The 14,949-nt window shown below is 35.3% G+C and overlaps 1 protein-coding gene across 5 annotated transcripts in view; it reads right to left on the minus strand.

Annotated features, from left to right (window-relative positions):
- VPS13C (vacuolar protein sorting 13 homolog C) overlaps nt 1-14,949 on the minus strand; it is a 194,943-nt gene that overhangs the window by 163,075 nt on the left and 16,919 nt on the right. For all 5 annotated transcript variants that reach the window (XM_036303625.1, XM_036303615.1, XM_036303605.1 and 2 more), the window contains exons 2-5: nt 12,231-12,274; nt 8,260-8,302; nt 6,547-6,642; nt 4,564-4,665 (exon numbers count right to left, since the gene is read on the minus strand). In XM_036303625.1, the coding sequence (XP_036159518.1) occupies nt 4,564-4,665; nt 6,547-6,642; nt 8,260-8,302; nt 12,231-12,274 (285 nt within the window). The remainder of the gene's footprint in view (nt 1-4,563; nt 4,666-6,546; nt 6,643-8,259; nt 8,303-12,230; nt 12,275-14,949) is intronic.

Genomic DNA, 14,949 nt, shown 5'->3' on the forward strand with positions numbered 1-14,949 from the left:
TGTATTTAAAGGGCCAGAAGGTTGAGAACCACTGGTCTGATCTCTTTGACTAAGTATATGTCCATTCTGAACTCCCTTAACACTCTATCTGTATTTCTTTGATGGGACCTAACACTTTCTCATATTGATTATTATGCATGTCTTATTTTCCCAGCTATAGTGTAAGGTTGTGGACAGTAGGATCCAGGGATTTTCCAACAATGTGTCGAGCAGACTAGCATCAGACTTCTCAAAAGTACCTGTAAGCTAAAAGGTATTGCTTTCTAAATTCTAATTTTAAACCTAGGATTCTATCTCCTGCCAAATCAAACAAATGTGAAAGTAAAATACAAAGACTCTCAGGCTTGAAAGAATTTTAAAAACTAAATCCAGTGCATCCTTTCTTAAAAGTTATTAGATATGATTCAACAATGAACAAAGTAACAGAAGCCCAAAAAGCAAGAGACCCAGGAAATATTAATTAAATACAGATGAGGGATGAAGACCAGTCCCCAGATGACAACTGTGTAGCAGGACTAAAAAAACTCCCAGTTCAACTGAAGATCTCCATGAGAAAGAGGGGAGGAGAGGAGGGAACCAATAGATGGGTATGGACAAGTGGAAATAATGACAGTCATAGAACAGATTTCAAATACCCTGTGAAAAAAATCAAACACAAGTTTACATAAAAGCCCAATAAGCAAATAAAAAAATTACAAATTCAAGGGGAAAACCAGTTGCATAAGAAAGAAAATATAATCAGAGTATATCATTTGACCTATGCAGTGACAATACTGTCATAGTAATGTAAATTTTTACTAGTAATTGGCCAAAAATTGTGAAATAACCATATTTTGAAAAAAATGGAGGGGAATTTAGGGTAAAAGGAGATGGTAAGCTCCTTGACTACCATAATAGGAAATCCTAGGTACTGCCTTACATTAAAAACATAGATAGTGGCAGAAGGTTAACATTCCTAAAATGATGGTTCCCTCTAAAGAGTGAGTCTAAAGGATAGAGAAGGGTGAAACTGGGGACTAAGATTTTTCATCAGAAGTCTTTTTGGCAAAACTATCTGATTATAAAGTGTGTTTTATATTACTTTGATAAACTTAACATTTTAAATATAGAATCCACAGCATTTGAGAATTCTTTGACCTCGCTAGAAATTTAATCTTTTCTTTTACTTTATAATAGCCCTTCAGAGAAAATAAACTCTCTCCAATGAAGTAAAAAGAAGAAAAATATCAAGGAGTTTATTTTTACAATTACACAAATTCTCTAGAAATAAACTCATAGTTATATTTCAATGTCCTTTTTCCCCACATGATAGTGGACTACGTTCTATTTTACCAAATAAAACAATTAAGTAAAAACACTTTTTTAGAGCAGATTAGCACGAGCACTTTGTTTTCATTTTTATCAACTGCTGCTTAGAACTGACTCATTTTCTCTTATTATCTGAGTCTCTATAGATGTGTAATGGTGCTTTTGTGCTTTTAAAATCTAAAGGTAATTGGGAAATAATAAGTCTGAAAAATAAACTATAGTATTTAAGTAATAACTATTAATTAATAATGGTGAAATGCAAAGCATCTGAAGGGCCAAGGTTGTCTTTTATCATCACATGAATAATAATATATAAAGATGTGACCCATATTCATATACATACTAGAAAAAAATATATACATGCAATCAAGATAATTAAATATATTTCTTAACACTGAAGGAAAAATAATCTCTAGCAATGTATTTCCCCAATTCTAAACTCATCTCTTTTATCTACTCAGAACATTTTTCTGACAAATCTAATATAATAATGATAAAACTGAGTTTCACTTTCTGAATTTCAGTTCTATCCCAACAAAACCTAAGTTTTATCATCCAAGAAGCTATAATGTAATAATTATATATTATATAAGCCTCATAGTTCTGTTTATACAAGCTTAATACTAAAGATATTTATCCCCTATATAGTCATACCAAATCATCCTTAATAGCCTCTCTGCCAGACCCAAATATGTGTTTCCTAAGCACTAAAGACCCAGGAGTAAAAATCTCATAGACACTCAATACAAAATATTTAGCAGGTATCATTTTGTCAATTAAGCTGTCAACTGCTAAAATAAGAAAGACTATACCATATTTTTCTTACAGGTCTCTGGAAACACAAATACTTTTTAAGCAATCTCTCATTTCCATAAAAAAAAGAAGACTATGGTTTCTTTCTCAAAGGAGAAAATATAATTATAATAGAGGCCCAGTGCACAAAAATTTGTGCACTCAGGGGGTCCCTCAGCCCAGCCTGTGCCCTCTCGCAGTCTGGGACCCCTTGGGGGATGTCCACCTGCTGGCATAGGCCTGCTCCCTGGGGGACCGGGCCTAAGCTGGCAGTCAGACATCCCTCTGGAAGCCCGGGAGCCCTTGGGGGATGTCCACTTGTCAGCAGGGAGCAGACCTAAGCTGCAGTCAGACATCCTTAGCGCTGCTGAGGAGGTGGGAGAGGCTCCTGCCACCACCACTGTGCTGGCAGCCGTCAGCCTGGCTTGTGGCTGAGCAGAGCTCCCCTGTGGGAGTGCACTGACCACCAGGGGGCAGCTCCTGCATTGAGTGTCAGCCCCCTGGTAGTCAGTGTGTGTCATAGGGACCGGTCATTCCCAGTCGTTCTGCTATTAGGGTCAATTTGCATATTACCCTTTTATTATGTAGGAGGAGGATAGAGGCCTGGTGCACAGATGGAGGCTAGCTGGTTTGCCCTGAAGGGTGTCCCGGATCAGGGTGGGGGTCCCACTGGGGTGCCTGGCCAGCCTGGGTGAGGGGCTGAGGGCTGTTTTCAGGGTGGCCACGCCCCCTGGCGACCCAAGCTCCCAGCCTCTCCTTTTATTCTTTTTTTTTCCCAGGGCGGCCTGGAAGCAGGTATCTGGGATTTATCTATCTTCTATAATTGAAACTTTGTAGCCTTGAGCAGAGCCCAGGACCGGCCAGGGCAGGCGGGAAGCTTGGCTTCCTCCATCGCCGAGGGCAACCCAAGCCTCCTGCTCACTCCAGCTCCGTGGCCACGGCCATCTTAGTTGTGTTAATTTGCATACTGCCTCCTGATTGGCTGGTGGCATGGCTTGTGGGTGTAGTGGAGTGATGGTAAATTTGCATCTTTCTTTTATTAGTGTAGATATTATAAATTATGTTATATCAATATATTTACGTATATGTCAATGTACATATGTACCCAGAAAATATATTTAATCTGAACTGTATCAAAAAAAAATTAAATTCTAATGCTATTCAAGTCTTTCTCCTCATTTTTTATAACACTATTTCCACATATACTAATTAACTAAAACTGAGTAAAAAATAATCACACTGCCCTAGCCAGCTTGGCTTAGTGGATAGAGCATTGGCCTGCCGACTTAAGGGTCCCAGGTTCGATTCTGGCCAAGGGCACATGCCTGGGTTGCGGGTTCGTTCCCCAGTAGTGGGTGTGAGGAGGCAGCCAATCAATGATTCTCTCTTATCATTGATGTTTCTATCCCTCTCTCCTTCTCTCTTCCTCTCTGAAATCAATAAAGAAATATATTTAAAAAAAAAAAAAAAAGAATAATCACACTGAATCGTCATAATACAAAACCATTCCCACCTTGCTTTATATGGCACATAAATGTAATAGAAGTACAGAAAACTGTCATTAAAATACAGATTCTTAAGCTTAGCAGAAATACAAAATATGCTTACGTATAAAAAAGAAAGGGAAAACATTTTTAGGCTTTTTTATTTCTTCCATTAAGATTGCCTCTATATTTTAAGTATTTTAGTAATTTTGTGTAAAAGAATCAATAATTCTGTATAAAAGAAAACCCTTAAGGCAAAAAGAATTAGAATCACTGATTAAAAAATTTTTTAAATTTATTTTTATTTTTTATTGATTTCAGAGCGGAAGGGAGAGGGAGAGGGGGAGGGGAGGGGGAGGGGGAGGGGGAGGGGGAGGGGGAGGGGGAGGGGGAGGGGGAGGGGGGGGGGGAGGGGGAGGGGGAGGGGGGGGGAGAGGGAGAGGGGGAGGGGGAGGGAAACATCAATGATGAGAGAATCATTGATCGGCTGCCTCCTGCATGCCCCACACTAGGGATCGAGCCCTCAACCCGGGCATATGCCCTTACTGGTAATCAAACCATGACCTCCTGATTCACAGGTCAATGCTCAACCACTGATCCACACCAGTTGGGCATAAAAAAACAAATTTTAATGAGCAAGCTATTTTAAAGATAGATTTCTTATGGATTCAGTTAGATGTCAGCAGCTTAAGCTAAGAAAAGAAATCTTATTATATCCAAATATTTCTGTTATTTCTAACTCAACAGTTGTCATACCTTTTAAGAGAAACCAAAGAGAAATGTCTTAGCAGTGAGATAAAACAATCACAGAAAAATGTGAGTCATAAAATATTTATAATCAATATTTTGAGATGATTTTAAAAGAAGATTCTTTCTTTGACACTACAATTTATGAAGGTTTATGAAAGCTTCCTATTTACAGTGCACTGAATATATCTAAGATATAGGTATATCTAAGTTTATCTTAAACTTATAGTACCTTTCTCTGCTGCCTTTTGAAGGGCTTCTTCAATTCGGGATAGCTCTTTCTGTTTAATATCTTGCAAAGACTTTTCTTCTTTTTCAGCATCATATTTAATACCTAAAAATAGTTAATTCACAAATAAAGAAATCCAATTAATAAATAGGAAAAGTTCAGTCTCATGAGTGTGTGTGTGTGATGTGTCATTTTTTTTAAGTAAAAGAACAGTTATAGACTTTAGATTAGTTTTACAAAAAGTTTAACGATAAGTGATTTCTATTTATTTACAAACTTATATCAAAAAGGAAAGGAGGGAAGAATGAAATTAAAAGGGAGGAAAAAAGATATGAAAAATGATAAGTGCGGAAAAGGTGAATAGAAAAGTAAAAGAGAGAAGCAGGGGGAGGGCAGAAAATACATCAGAAAATGTCCAGTTATTATATCTGAGTGGTAAAATTTTAACTACAAAAAACATGCAATATCTAATATCAGCTGGTATTAGTACAAATTGATAAGAAGACTTACAGAAAGTAAAAATATGAATCAATATCAACAATCATGAGTATATATATCCTTTTTATCTAGTAATCTCATTTCTGATCATGTATCCTAACAAAAGAATTAAAAAAGGCACTGTAATAGCAAAAACAGCAGGCAGCCCACAATGAAATATCATACAGCCTTTCAAAACTGTCACCATCATCATGAAAACTTAAACATATCAAAGTATATAAAGTAAAAAAGCCAGATCCATGTTGTATATAATGTGATAAATGCTATATCAAATGAAGTATGTATGTGGTAAAGACTGGAAAGCAAAAAAGAAAAAAAAATTCGTTTGTTTTATGGTTGAGAAAATATAACAATTTTTCCCTAAAATATCCAGACTGTCCTTAACATTATATTGTTCTTATAACTAAAAAAACATTAGTAATGAAAGGTATTACTTAAATAAACACCACTGCTTTATAACATTCATTAAAATATTAAAATACTATAATTTATAATTTAAGAATTACATACAGTTGTTTTACATACATTTTTGAGAGAATATTCATTCAAAATCAGAAGCAACAAAATGGGGGAAAATTTTTTCCAATATTGAAATCTATAGATCAGTGATGGCAAACCTATGGCACGCGTGTCAGAGGTGACACGCGAACTCATTTTTTTGGTCGATTTTTCTTTGTTAAATGGCATTTAAATATATAAAATAAATATCAAAAATATAAGTCTTTGTTTTACTATGGTTGCAAATATCAAAAAATTTCTATATGTGACACGGCAACAGAGTTAAGTTAGGGTTTTTCAAAATGCTGACACGCCGAGCTCAAAAGGTTCGCCATCACTGCTATAGATTAACACATCAGTGCATTTTTAAAATCTCACTTCATTTCATTCCCCCAGCATAAATCTGCCTAATCCATCTTAACTTAATAGAAAGCCTTAGCTGCAAAATAATTATTCATATAGAATAGAATCAATCTAACAAATGATTTAAATTATTCTTTCCAACAACTAGAGGCCCGGCGCACAGGATTCATGCACTGGTGGCGGGCGTGGCTTGCAGGATTGGCCCACTGTGGGACTGCCGCTCATCCCGGTCAGCAGAGCAGCTGTGGACCCGCCCTCTGAGCGGCTGCTCCTGCTGTGGGAGCACCGCTCATCCTGGTCAGCCAAGCGGCATGCACTGACCACCAGGGGGCAGCTCCTGTGTTGAGCATCTGCCCCCTGGTGGTCAGTGCATGTCATAGCAACTAGTCAACCAGTCATTCTGGTCGTCCCAGTTTGGTTGCTAGGCTTTTACTATATAGGATACAAATGTGGTAATATATATATGTGGGTGTATATGTAAAATGTATGTAGTTATGTGCATATGTATGTATATGATTAGTTTATTTAAATTATCTTCTATTTTACTAAACATATAAAATAGTTAACCCAGGTCACATTCCATTTCACTGTGATATTACTGAATGATTACAGACTAAAATAGCATACTTGCTCCAGGAACAACAAGCAGGTATAATCCTTCCAGAGTTGCAACAACTGCTTCTCCATAAAGATTCTTCCAAGGAATCTTCAAAGTTAATTTATCTGAAGAAACATAATTTCAAATTTAAATTCTTATTTGGCTGCTCAAAAAGATAAACATTTCTCACTTTCCATTAAGAGGAAAAAGTATAACAAGACCATTCATGCATATAGTAAGTATATCATTCAGAAAAAAAAAATGAAAAAATTTCAACATTAAAGTTTACAAAGATCTTTTCCATATTATATTACTTTTAGAAGGGACTATTTACATTATGCTTTATACTTTTCAAACTTTGGTAACTATTATTTTATTTAATATTCCAATTGTAAGAAGAATGAGACAGCTATTACTTCAGAAAAAAAAAAAGAAAGGAAGGAAGGAAACTCAGTGCCCGAGTTACTTGCCTAAGACCACCAAAGTCATCAGTGAGGATGCCAGAACCAGACATTTCTCATAGCACTTTTTTTTTCTGATATATTTTCTCAGGCAAGGGAAACAAAAGAAAAACAAAGAAATGGGACTACCTCAAACTAAAAAGTTTTTGCACAGCAAAGAAAACATCAACAAAACAAAAAGGGAACCCACGGTATGGGAGAACGTATTTGCCAATGATTCATCTGATAAGGGGTTAATTTTCAAAAGAACTAATACAACTCAATACCAGAGAAACAAACAATCCAATTTAAAAAATGGGCAAAGGACCTAAATAAACACTTCTCCAAAGAAGACATATGGATGGTCAATGGACATGAAAAAATGCTCAAGGTCACTAATCATCACAGCAATATAAATTATAATTACAATGAGGTATCACCTCACACCTGTCAGCATAGCTACTATCAATAAATCAACGAACAAGTGCTGGTGAGGATGTGGAAAAAAGAGAACACTTGTGCACTGTTGGTAGGAATGCAGACTGGTGCAGCCACTGTGGAAAGCAGTATGGTGTTACCCAAAAAATTCAAACTTCCTTATCACCCAGCTATTCCACTTCTGGGAATTTATCCAAAGAAACCTGAAACACTAATTCAAAAAAATATATGCACCCCTATGTTCATTGCAGCTTTATTTACAATAGCCAAGATACGAAAGTAGCCAGTAGATGAGTGGATAAAAAAGCTGTGGTACATTTACACAATGAAATACTACTGGGCCATGAAAAAGAAGGAAATCTTACCCTTGTGTCAACATGAATAGACTTGGAGAGTATTATGCTAAGTGAAATAAGCCAGTCAGAAAAAGACAAGTATCATGTGATTTCACTCATATGTGGAATCTAATGAACAAAATAGACTAACAAGCAAAATAGAAATAGATTCATAGATGAAGTACAGGCTGACAGCTGTCAGGGTGAGGAGATTAGGGGTTAGGAGGCTGGGTGGGAGGGATAGAGCAAAAAAAGATGGATAAATACATAAAAATTGTTTTCAAAATATCCTTCCCTTTTAGAGGGTAAATCTCTAGCCTACTGTCAAAATCTTCAAAGTATATATGTATTACCACATAATATATATTAGGTTAAGAACTACAAAAGCTGTCATCAACATAACCAAAAAAACTCTCACATTTTTATTCAAAGTTCTAAAAAAAAAAAAAAGATGTTTTAGATTAAATAACACAGGAAAAATAAAACTAAAAGGACTAAAAATAAGTCAAATGAAGAGTGAAGTGCTTACCAATTTGGCCAGCCTTGACTTTAAAAGGAACATCCAATTCACTCTACAGAGAAGAAAAACATTTAAAAGACATCTTAAATTATTAAAACTCTCCAGAAAAATCACCTCTGTATCACTGCTTAAATACACAACCATCTCTAAGGAAAAACATGAAATAAATGTTCTATATTTAAATAACTCATAAAGGGTGTTTTATGGCTGAAACAAATAGTTTTTATTAACTTAAACTTTGACTTTGAAGAAAGAATTCATGAGGAAAAAAATTATAAATAGAAACAATAGAAAAAGAGTTCGTAGTTAAAGAAAGCAATTAAGTTATCTAATTGTTTTAATAAACCAAACCAAGCCAGATGGAAATTTCATAAACTCTTAAAATAATAGATGAATGAACACTGTTTATCTGAAATACCAGAATAGGAAGAATTCTTTCACATAAATAAGTTGAAATAAATAACCAATTCTCTCTCAAATAAGATATTTAATAAATGAATAAATAAAACAACCTTAAAAGGAAAGGCAGCTTCCCAGGATAGTGTTTACCAAATTAGCATTTACATTAGATTACTGACAATTACCAGTCAATAATAATAAAATTTCACTTTCTAGATTCCAAACCACTGGAAAGTACAAATAACTTTCTTATGCACAGAGTACTAAACAATAACTGATATTCACAATGATCACTTGAGTTCTTATAATTACTAAAAATTGAACCAATGACAGTAGCCTTTCTGTTAGATATACCTTAGTATATGCTAATACGGTGGAACCTCAGTTCTCAAACTTAATTCATTCCAGAAGGCTGTTTGAGAAGTAATTTATTCAAAAATTGAATCATTCTTTCCCATCAGAAATAATGTACATTGAATTAATTCATTCCAGATCCTCAAATGATTCCATTTTAACCTTTCTTAAATACATCTTTCTTAAATACATCTCTAATGTACTGTTTAATCTATAAACAAACACTTCTTTTCTTAAATTTAACAAATCATCCACTACTAGCCTTAAACAAATCACTTTCAGCACTAATTCTAGGGGTGTCTTTCAGGAGGTCAGTACACAGCATCTTCTCTTGCTGTCACTGGCTAACTGCTTTTTGTTTATCCCAATCAACAACAGTTTTCTACCTCTTCAATTGCCTGTAATCATGGTTTCTTTCATACCATTAGCAATGTCAGCACTCTTTTTTTTAATATAGTTTATTGATTTTTTACAGAGAGGAAGGGAGAGGGATAGAGAGTTAGAAACATCGATCAGTTGCCTACTGCACACCTCCTACTGGGTATGTGCCCACAACCAAAGTACATGGCCTTGACTGGGATCGAACCTGGGACCTTTCAGTCCGCAGGCCGATGCTCTATCCACTGAGCCAAACCGGCACTCTTGATGGCCTCTTTATGTTTTAAAATTGTGCTAATTGTCCATTTCACCAGCAACAAAAGCAAACACACACACACACACACACACACACACACACACACACCCCATATATTCACAACACAAATTCCTGAGATGTTAGCTTATGACTTAGATGCATTCTCTCCTTTGTTTGTGGCCTGAGAGATGCTTTTTGTCATGCTGATGTATCAGCATGAAAGGGCTGTCAGGTAGAAAACTGGAGCTTGTTCAACAACCTAGACATTTTTTCTGTGAACAACTTGGTCGAGAACCTAATTGTTCCAGATGGGAGACGTTCAAGAACTGAAGTTTAACTGTACTATCAAAATCTGGCGAATGAGCCCTAGCTGGTTTGGCTCAGTGGATAGAGCGTTGGCCTTCTGACTGAAGGGTTCTGGTCAAGGGCACATGCCTGGGTTGCCAGCTCAATCCCCAGTAGGGGGTGTGCAGGAGGCAGCTGATCAATGATTCTCTCTCATTATTGATGTTTCTATCTCTCTCTCCCTCCAGCTCTGAAATCAATAAAAAAAATACATATTTTTTAAATCTGGCAAATGAAATGCAGTACTTTAGTTAACAATTAACTAAAATAGTCAATTTACCCGATCTCTGATTGCTCAAGCATTCTAGGTGAACAGGAACTGAACAGAATACTAATAGTTTTCGATAAAAAGTCTTTTTCTTGACAAAAAACAAAATCCTTACTCATGATAAAGGAGCAGCTCTACCCTTGGGGGATAGGGAGAATAAATTTATATGAATTGATATTATAGAGGATACAAACTATAAACTAAACACTTCTAAAAGTGTGGCCTCATGCTCATAGTAATCTCCCTGAAATAATTTCTCACACAAAATAAGTGTAAAGGATCCATATTAAAGCAAAACCTCACCAATATGGTTTATTTGCAATTTAAATTAAGGGAGAATATAAATTACAAAATACTTTATTATATTTAATTACAACCAAAATTCAAATTAAGCTAACACAGAGTTCACATCAATTCTATGTATGTTAGATATATATCCTGTCACCACAACTCTATTTATACTTATTTCCTTCTAAAATAAAGAGAAAAATAAGCTTTAATGCAATCACTAGCAATAGAATCTTAATTTCTAAATTTTGGGATAAATTTTAAAAAGTTGGCCCAGTGATTAAGTGTCAACCTATGAACCAGGAAGTCACGGTCCGATTCCTCATCAGGGCATATGCCCGGGTTGTGGGCTCAATACCCTGTGGCAGCTGTGCAGGAGGCAGCAGATCAATGATTACCATCACTGATGTTTCCACCACTCTCTCCCTCTCCCTTCCTCTCTCTGAAGTCAATAAAAATATTTTTTTAAAGTTGTAGCACCCTATATAAAGGGAGGGAAAGAACATTTAAATGGTTTGAATGCCCACTACTTGCCAGGCTCACTTTCCATCTTACTCAAGCCACAAAGGCAGAGAGATATTACGTTGTTTTATAATACTACTCCACTTAAAAGATGATTAAACTAATGCTCAAAAAAATTTAGAAACTTGCCAAAAGACATACAGCTGGTAAAAGGCAGAGCCAGCACTCAAACCCAGATCTTCGGACTACAAGGTCCATGCCCTTTCCACTATGCCAAACTTAACAAAATGTAATGTTACTCCTTGTGAGAGAGTTCTACTCCTAGGATCTTCAATATCCCAAATTTCCCTCGGACCAGTCATGGGAGCATTTAATGCATAATGCTCTCCCTAATAACGCATTTCATCGTGTAGAAATCCAACCAGAAGTCAGACAAAACTTTAAAACATTCAACAGATTAATTAGAAATATGACCTATTAATTAAAGGATAAAATCATTCTTCAGTGATTTCATAAACTCAAATTAAGTCTAATATTTTAGCTAAAGCTTCACAGGGGGTAGAGGATTGAGAGAATGGGGAGAGTGTTGTTTTGTTTTCAGCTCAATAGTAAATGACACAAACTACTCTCGGGAAGCTAGAGTCTGAAAAAAATATATTTTACCTCTTTTTTTTATCTTAAAGAGAGAGAAACATCAATCAGTTGCCTCCTGCATGAGCCCCCGACCTGGGACCAAACTGCACCTGGGCATGTTTCCCTGACCAGAAACAGAATCCACCACCTTATGTTGTACAGGATGACGCTCCAACCACCAGATCCACACCAGCCACGGCTATTTTATCCCTTAATGTTACCATAATATTATATGGCTGAACTTGAAAATATTTCCAAAAATACAATTATTCATTAGATTAAATTGTTAAAAGCAAGGTCTTATTTACCTGAAAAATATGCAAAGATATTTCTGAAGACAAAGGCCTACTACAAAGCTATATAGTCAAATTAGGTCAATGAAAAATATTCTGTTGACAAGAGATACCATATTGATCATCAGGGGGAAAAGTTCTAAATCTTAATCTCAGATTTTCCTACTGCAAATAATTAAACAAGCAATCCTTCTTTGAGTGACTCAACCACTTTATCTGGCACCTGGTACCAGATACTTACTAACCAAGGGTTTCTAAGAGCTTACCAAATTAAATGAGTAATTAACATAATTAAAAAACTTACCAGAGCATTTTCTTTTATCTTTAGATTATCTAAAGCCACATTACCTTTAAAAAAAGAAGAAAAATATAGTTAATATACTAATAAGTAAAACCTGTCATAAAACCTGTCATATGGCAGTACTAACTACTACACTAAGTGCTAAGAAGACAATAGTGAGCAAAGCAAACTTTAAGAACTTAAAAAGCTATTAGCACAAAAGATTTGCTATATGTGCATAGGAATTATTGATTATAGCATACTTTAGATTAGTCCAATGCAAAAAAAATTACAAAATACTTAAACTGCCTAACATTTAAATAGACAATGAGAAAGAATTTGGAAACTTTCAGCCTAAAGAACAAAAGAAAGTATCCATCATTTTGAATAATTTATTCAAAATCTCAAAACAAGGACATAAAGAGATGACTACTAGAACAGATCAATTATTTATCCTCCAATTCAGGATTCTTTAATTATGTTGCCAATGAATATTTTCTATAGAAATATGGTTTTAGTCTTTTAAAACTCCAAACATCCCACCTTTCCAATGATTTTTGTTTGCGGTTCTAACATACTTTAATTAATCTAATTTTTCTTAAATCTATTCAGTTACAAAAATTAAAGCCATAATGATACTGTTACATTATTCAAATTTTAAACACTGTACCTATATCTGTCAATACACAATACTTAAATATTCTTGCTTACATAGAAATGTAAGCAAAAGTATTCATTTCACTCAAATCTCTAAATGTTGATAAAACTAGTGTCAACATTAAATGCAATCATAAATTCTTCAGTTATACATTCTTAATCACTTACTATGCATTTATTTTGAACAAATACTATGCTTCCTATGTTCTCCATAAATATTTTTCAATCAAGTAATTTTTTCCTCATAGCATTTTGGAGTGAATTAAAAATATATTTAATTTTATTACTCCATTGTTAGAAATTTGCTTTTCCCCAGACCTCAGATTTACTCAAACATTTATTAAGCACCTACTCTGAGTTAGGTGCTAGAAAGAAAGAGGTTATTAGAACAACATCCCTTCTACTGAGGAGCTCACAGCCTAGCAAAGGAGATTAAATTTCTAAAATTTTGCAACTATTCTATTGGCATTCCAACAGAAGAGTTTACAGGATGCAAAGCAGGAACCACCTCACACTGCCAAGGGAGATCCAAAACTTCACACGAAAGTTTAGGCTAGAAAACTGAAGAAATATTTACCAGGTGGATAAGAAAAGAGAGCAAACAGACATCCATGAGTAAGACATTTTAGAAACCACAAGCAAAGGTCTGGTTAGTGTAGAGTGTGGGAAAAGAATAAGAGGTAGCCCAGCTGTGGTGGCTGAGTGGTTGAGCGTCAGCCTGTGAATCCAGGAGGACACGGTTAGATTCTCCAACAGGGCACATGCCTGGGTTGCAGGCTTGATCCCCATGGGGGGGGGTATGCAGGAGGCAGCGGAGCGATGATTCTCTCTTATCATTGATGTTTCTCTCTCTCTCTCGCTCCCTCTCCCGTCCTCTCTGAAATCAATAAAAATATATATTAAAAAAAGAATAAGTGATAAAGTCAAAAAGGCTAGCACAGGATAGACCAAGAGTTTTTAGGATGAAAAGCTCAGGCTGGTCACAACAAACAGATGAAGTATGTATAACTGAAATGATAAAATCAGAGCTATGTTTTAGAATCACTGCTTTAGTATCCTCAGAAATAACCATGAAACTGTCCAAATAATTTAGCTACAAGGATATTGTAATACTGGTTATAATAGCAGAAAGAATGGATGGATGGATAGGAAGGAGGGAAGAAGGGCCTAAAGAACTAAATGTCCAGGAAGAAGGCATATATTCTAATAATAAAAGTGTAATGTGCTAATTAGACCGGACAAAGCCAGGGCTGCGAGGGAAGCCCGGGTCCCGGGTGCCAGAGGGAAGCCAGTGCCAGCAGCTGGGGGAAGGAAGGCCTACTCTTGCACGAATTTGGTGCATCGGGCCTTTAGTAAATCTATAATATAGAAAAAAAATAAGGCAGACATGGATAAATGTTCACAAAATATTAAGTTTTTTAAAAAGGTTAAAGAATGCCCACATTAACCCAATTTAAAAATTATATATATACACACAGAAAACAAACAACTATAAGACTAGACACTATAATGATTACAGTGGTTATTTCCATATAATAAAGTTCACTTTCTGTGTATATGTATATTTAAGTCTTCCTAAAATAAATTATTGAAAATTGCAATAAAAGGAGAGAAGGACGAAATGGGAAGAAAATACTACAGCATTATATAACAAGAGGAAAGGAAAAGAATACAGGTAGTCAGGTAGCTTCTACAATACACTGAAAACAAATTAAAACCTGAAATAGGCAATAACTTCAGGGTTGAAGAGGTAGAGTAAAATGTTATTTTGGAAGTAGAACTAACTAAGATGTCATCACTGACCAAATGAAAGGATAATGAAGTAATCATGGAAAACCAATAAGTGTTTGGGAACTGGGGAAGAGAATCCTTACGAATTATCTTATGTACTAAACAACATAAAATTAAAAAAATATTCTTGGACTTAATTCTTTCAGATGAATTAAAAAAAATTATAATTGCAAACTCAATTCAAATCAAAAGGGATCTGCACCGATGCTAGTACAAATATGAAAGCAATCCAAACTAGTTTAACAAGATCTAAGGCCCATATGGAGATTTTCAAACTTGCTCATTAATTTTGACT

Source organism: Myotis myotis, unplaced genomic scaffold, assembly GCF_014108235.1.
Source record: "Myotis myotis isolate mMyoMyo1 unplaced genomic scaffold, mMyoMyo1.p scaffold_m19_p_1, whole genome shotgun sequence".
In the NCBI taxonomy this organism is placed as follows: domain Eukaryota; kingdom Metazoa; phylum Chordata; class Mammalia; order Chiroptera; family Vespertilionidae; genus Myotis; species Myotis myotis.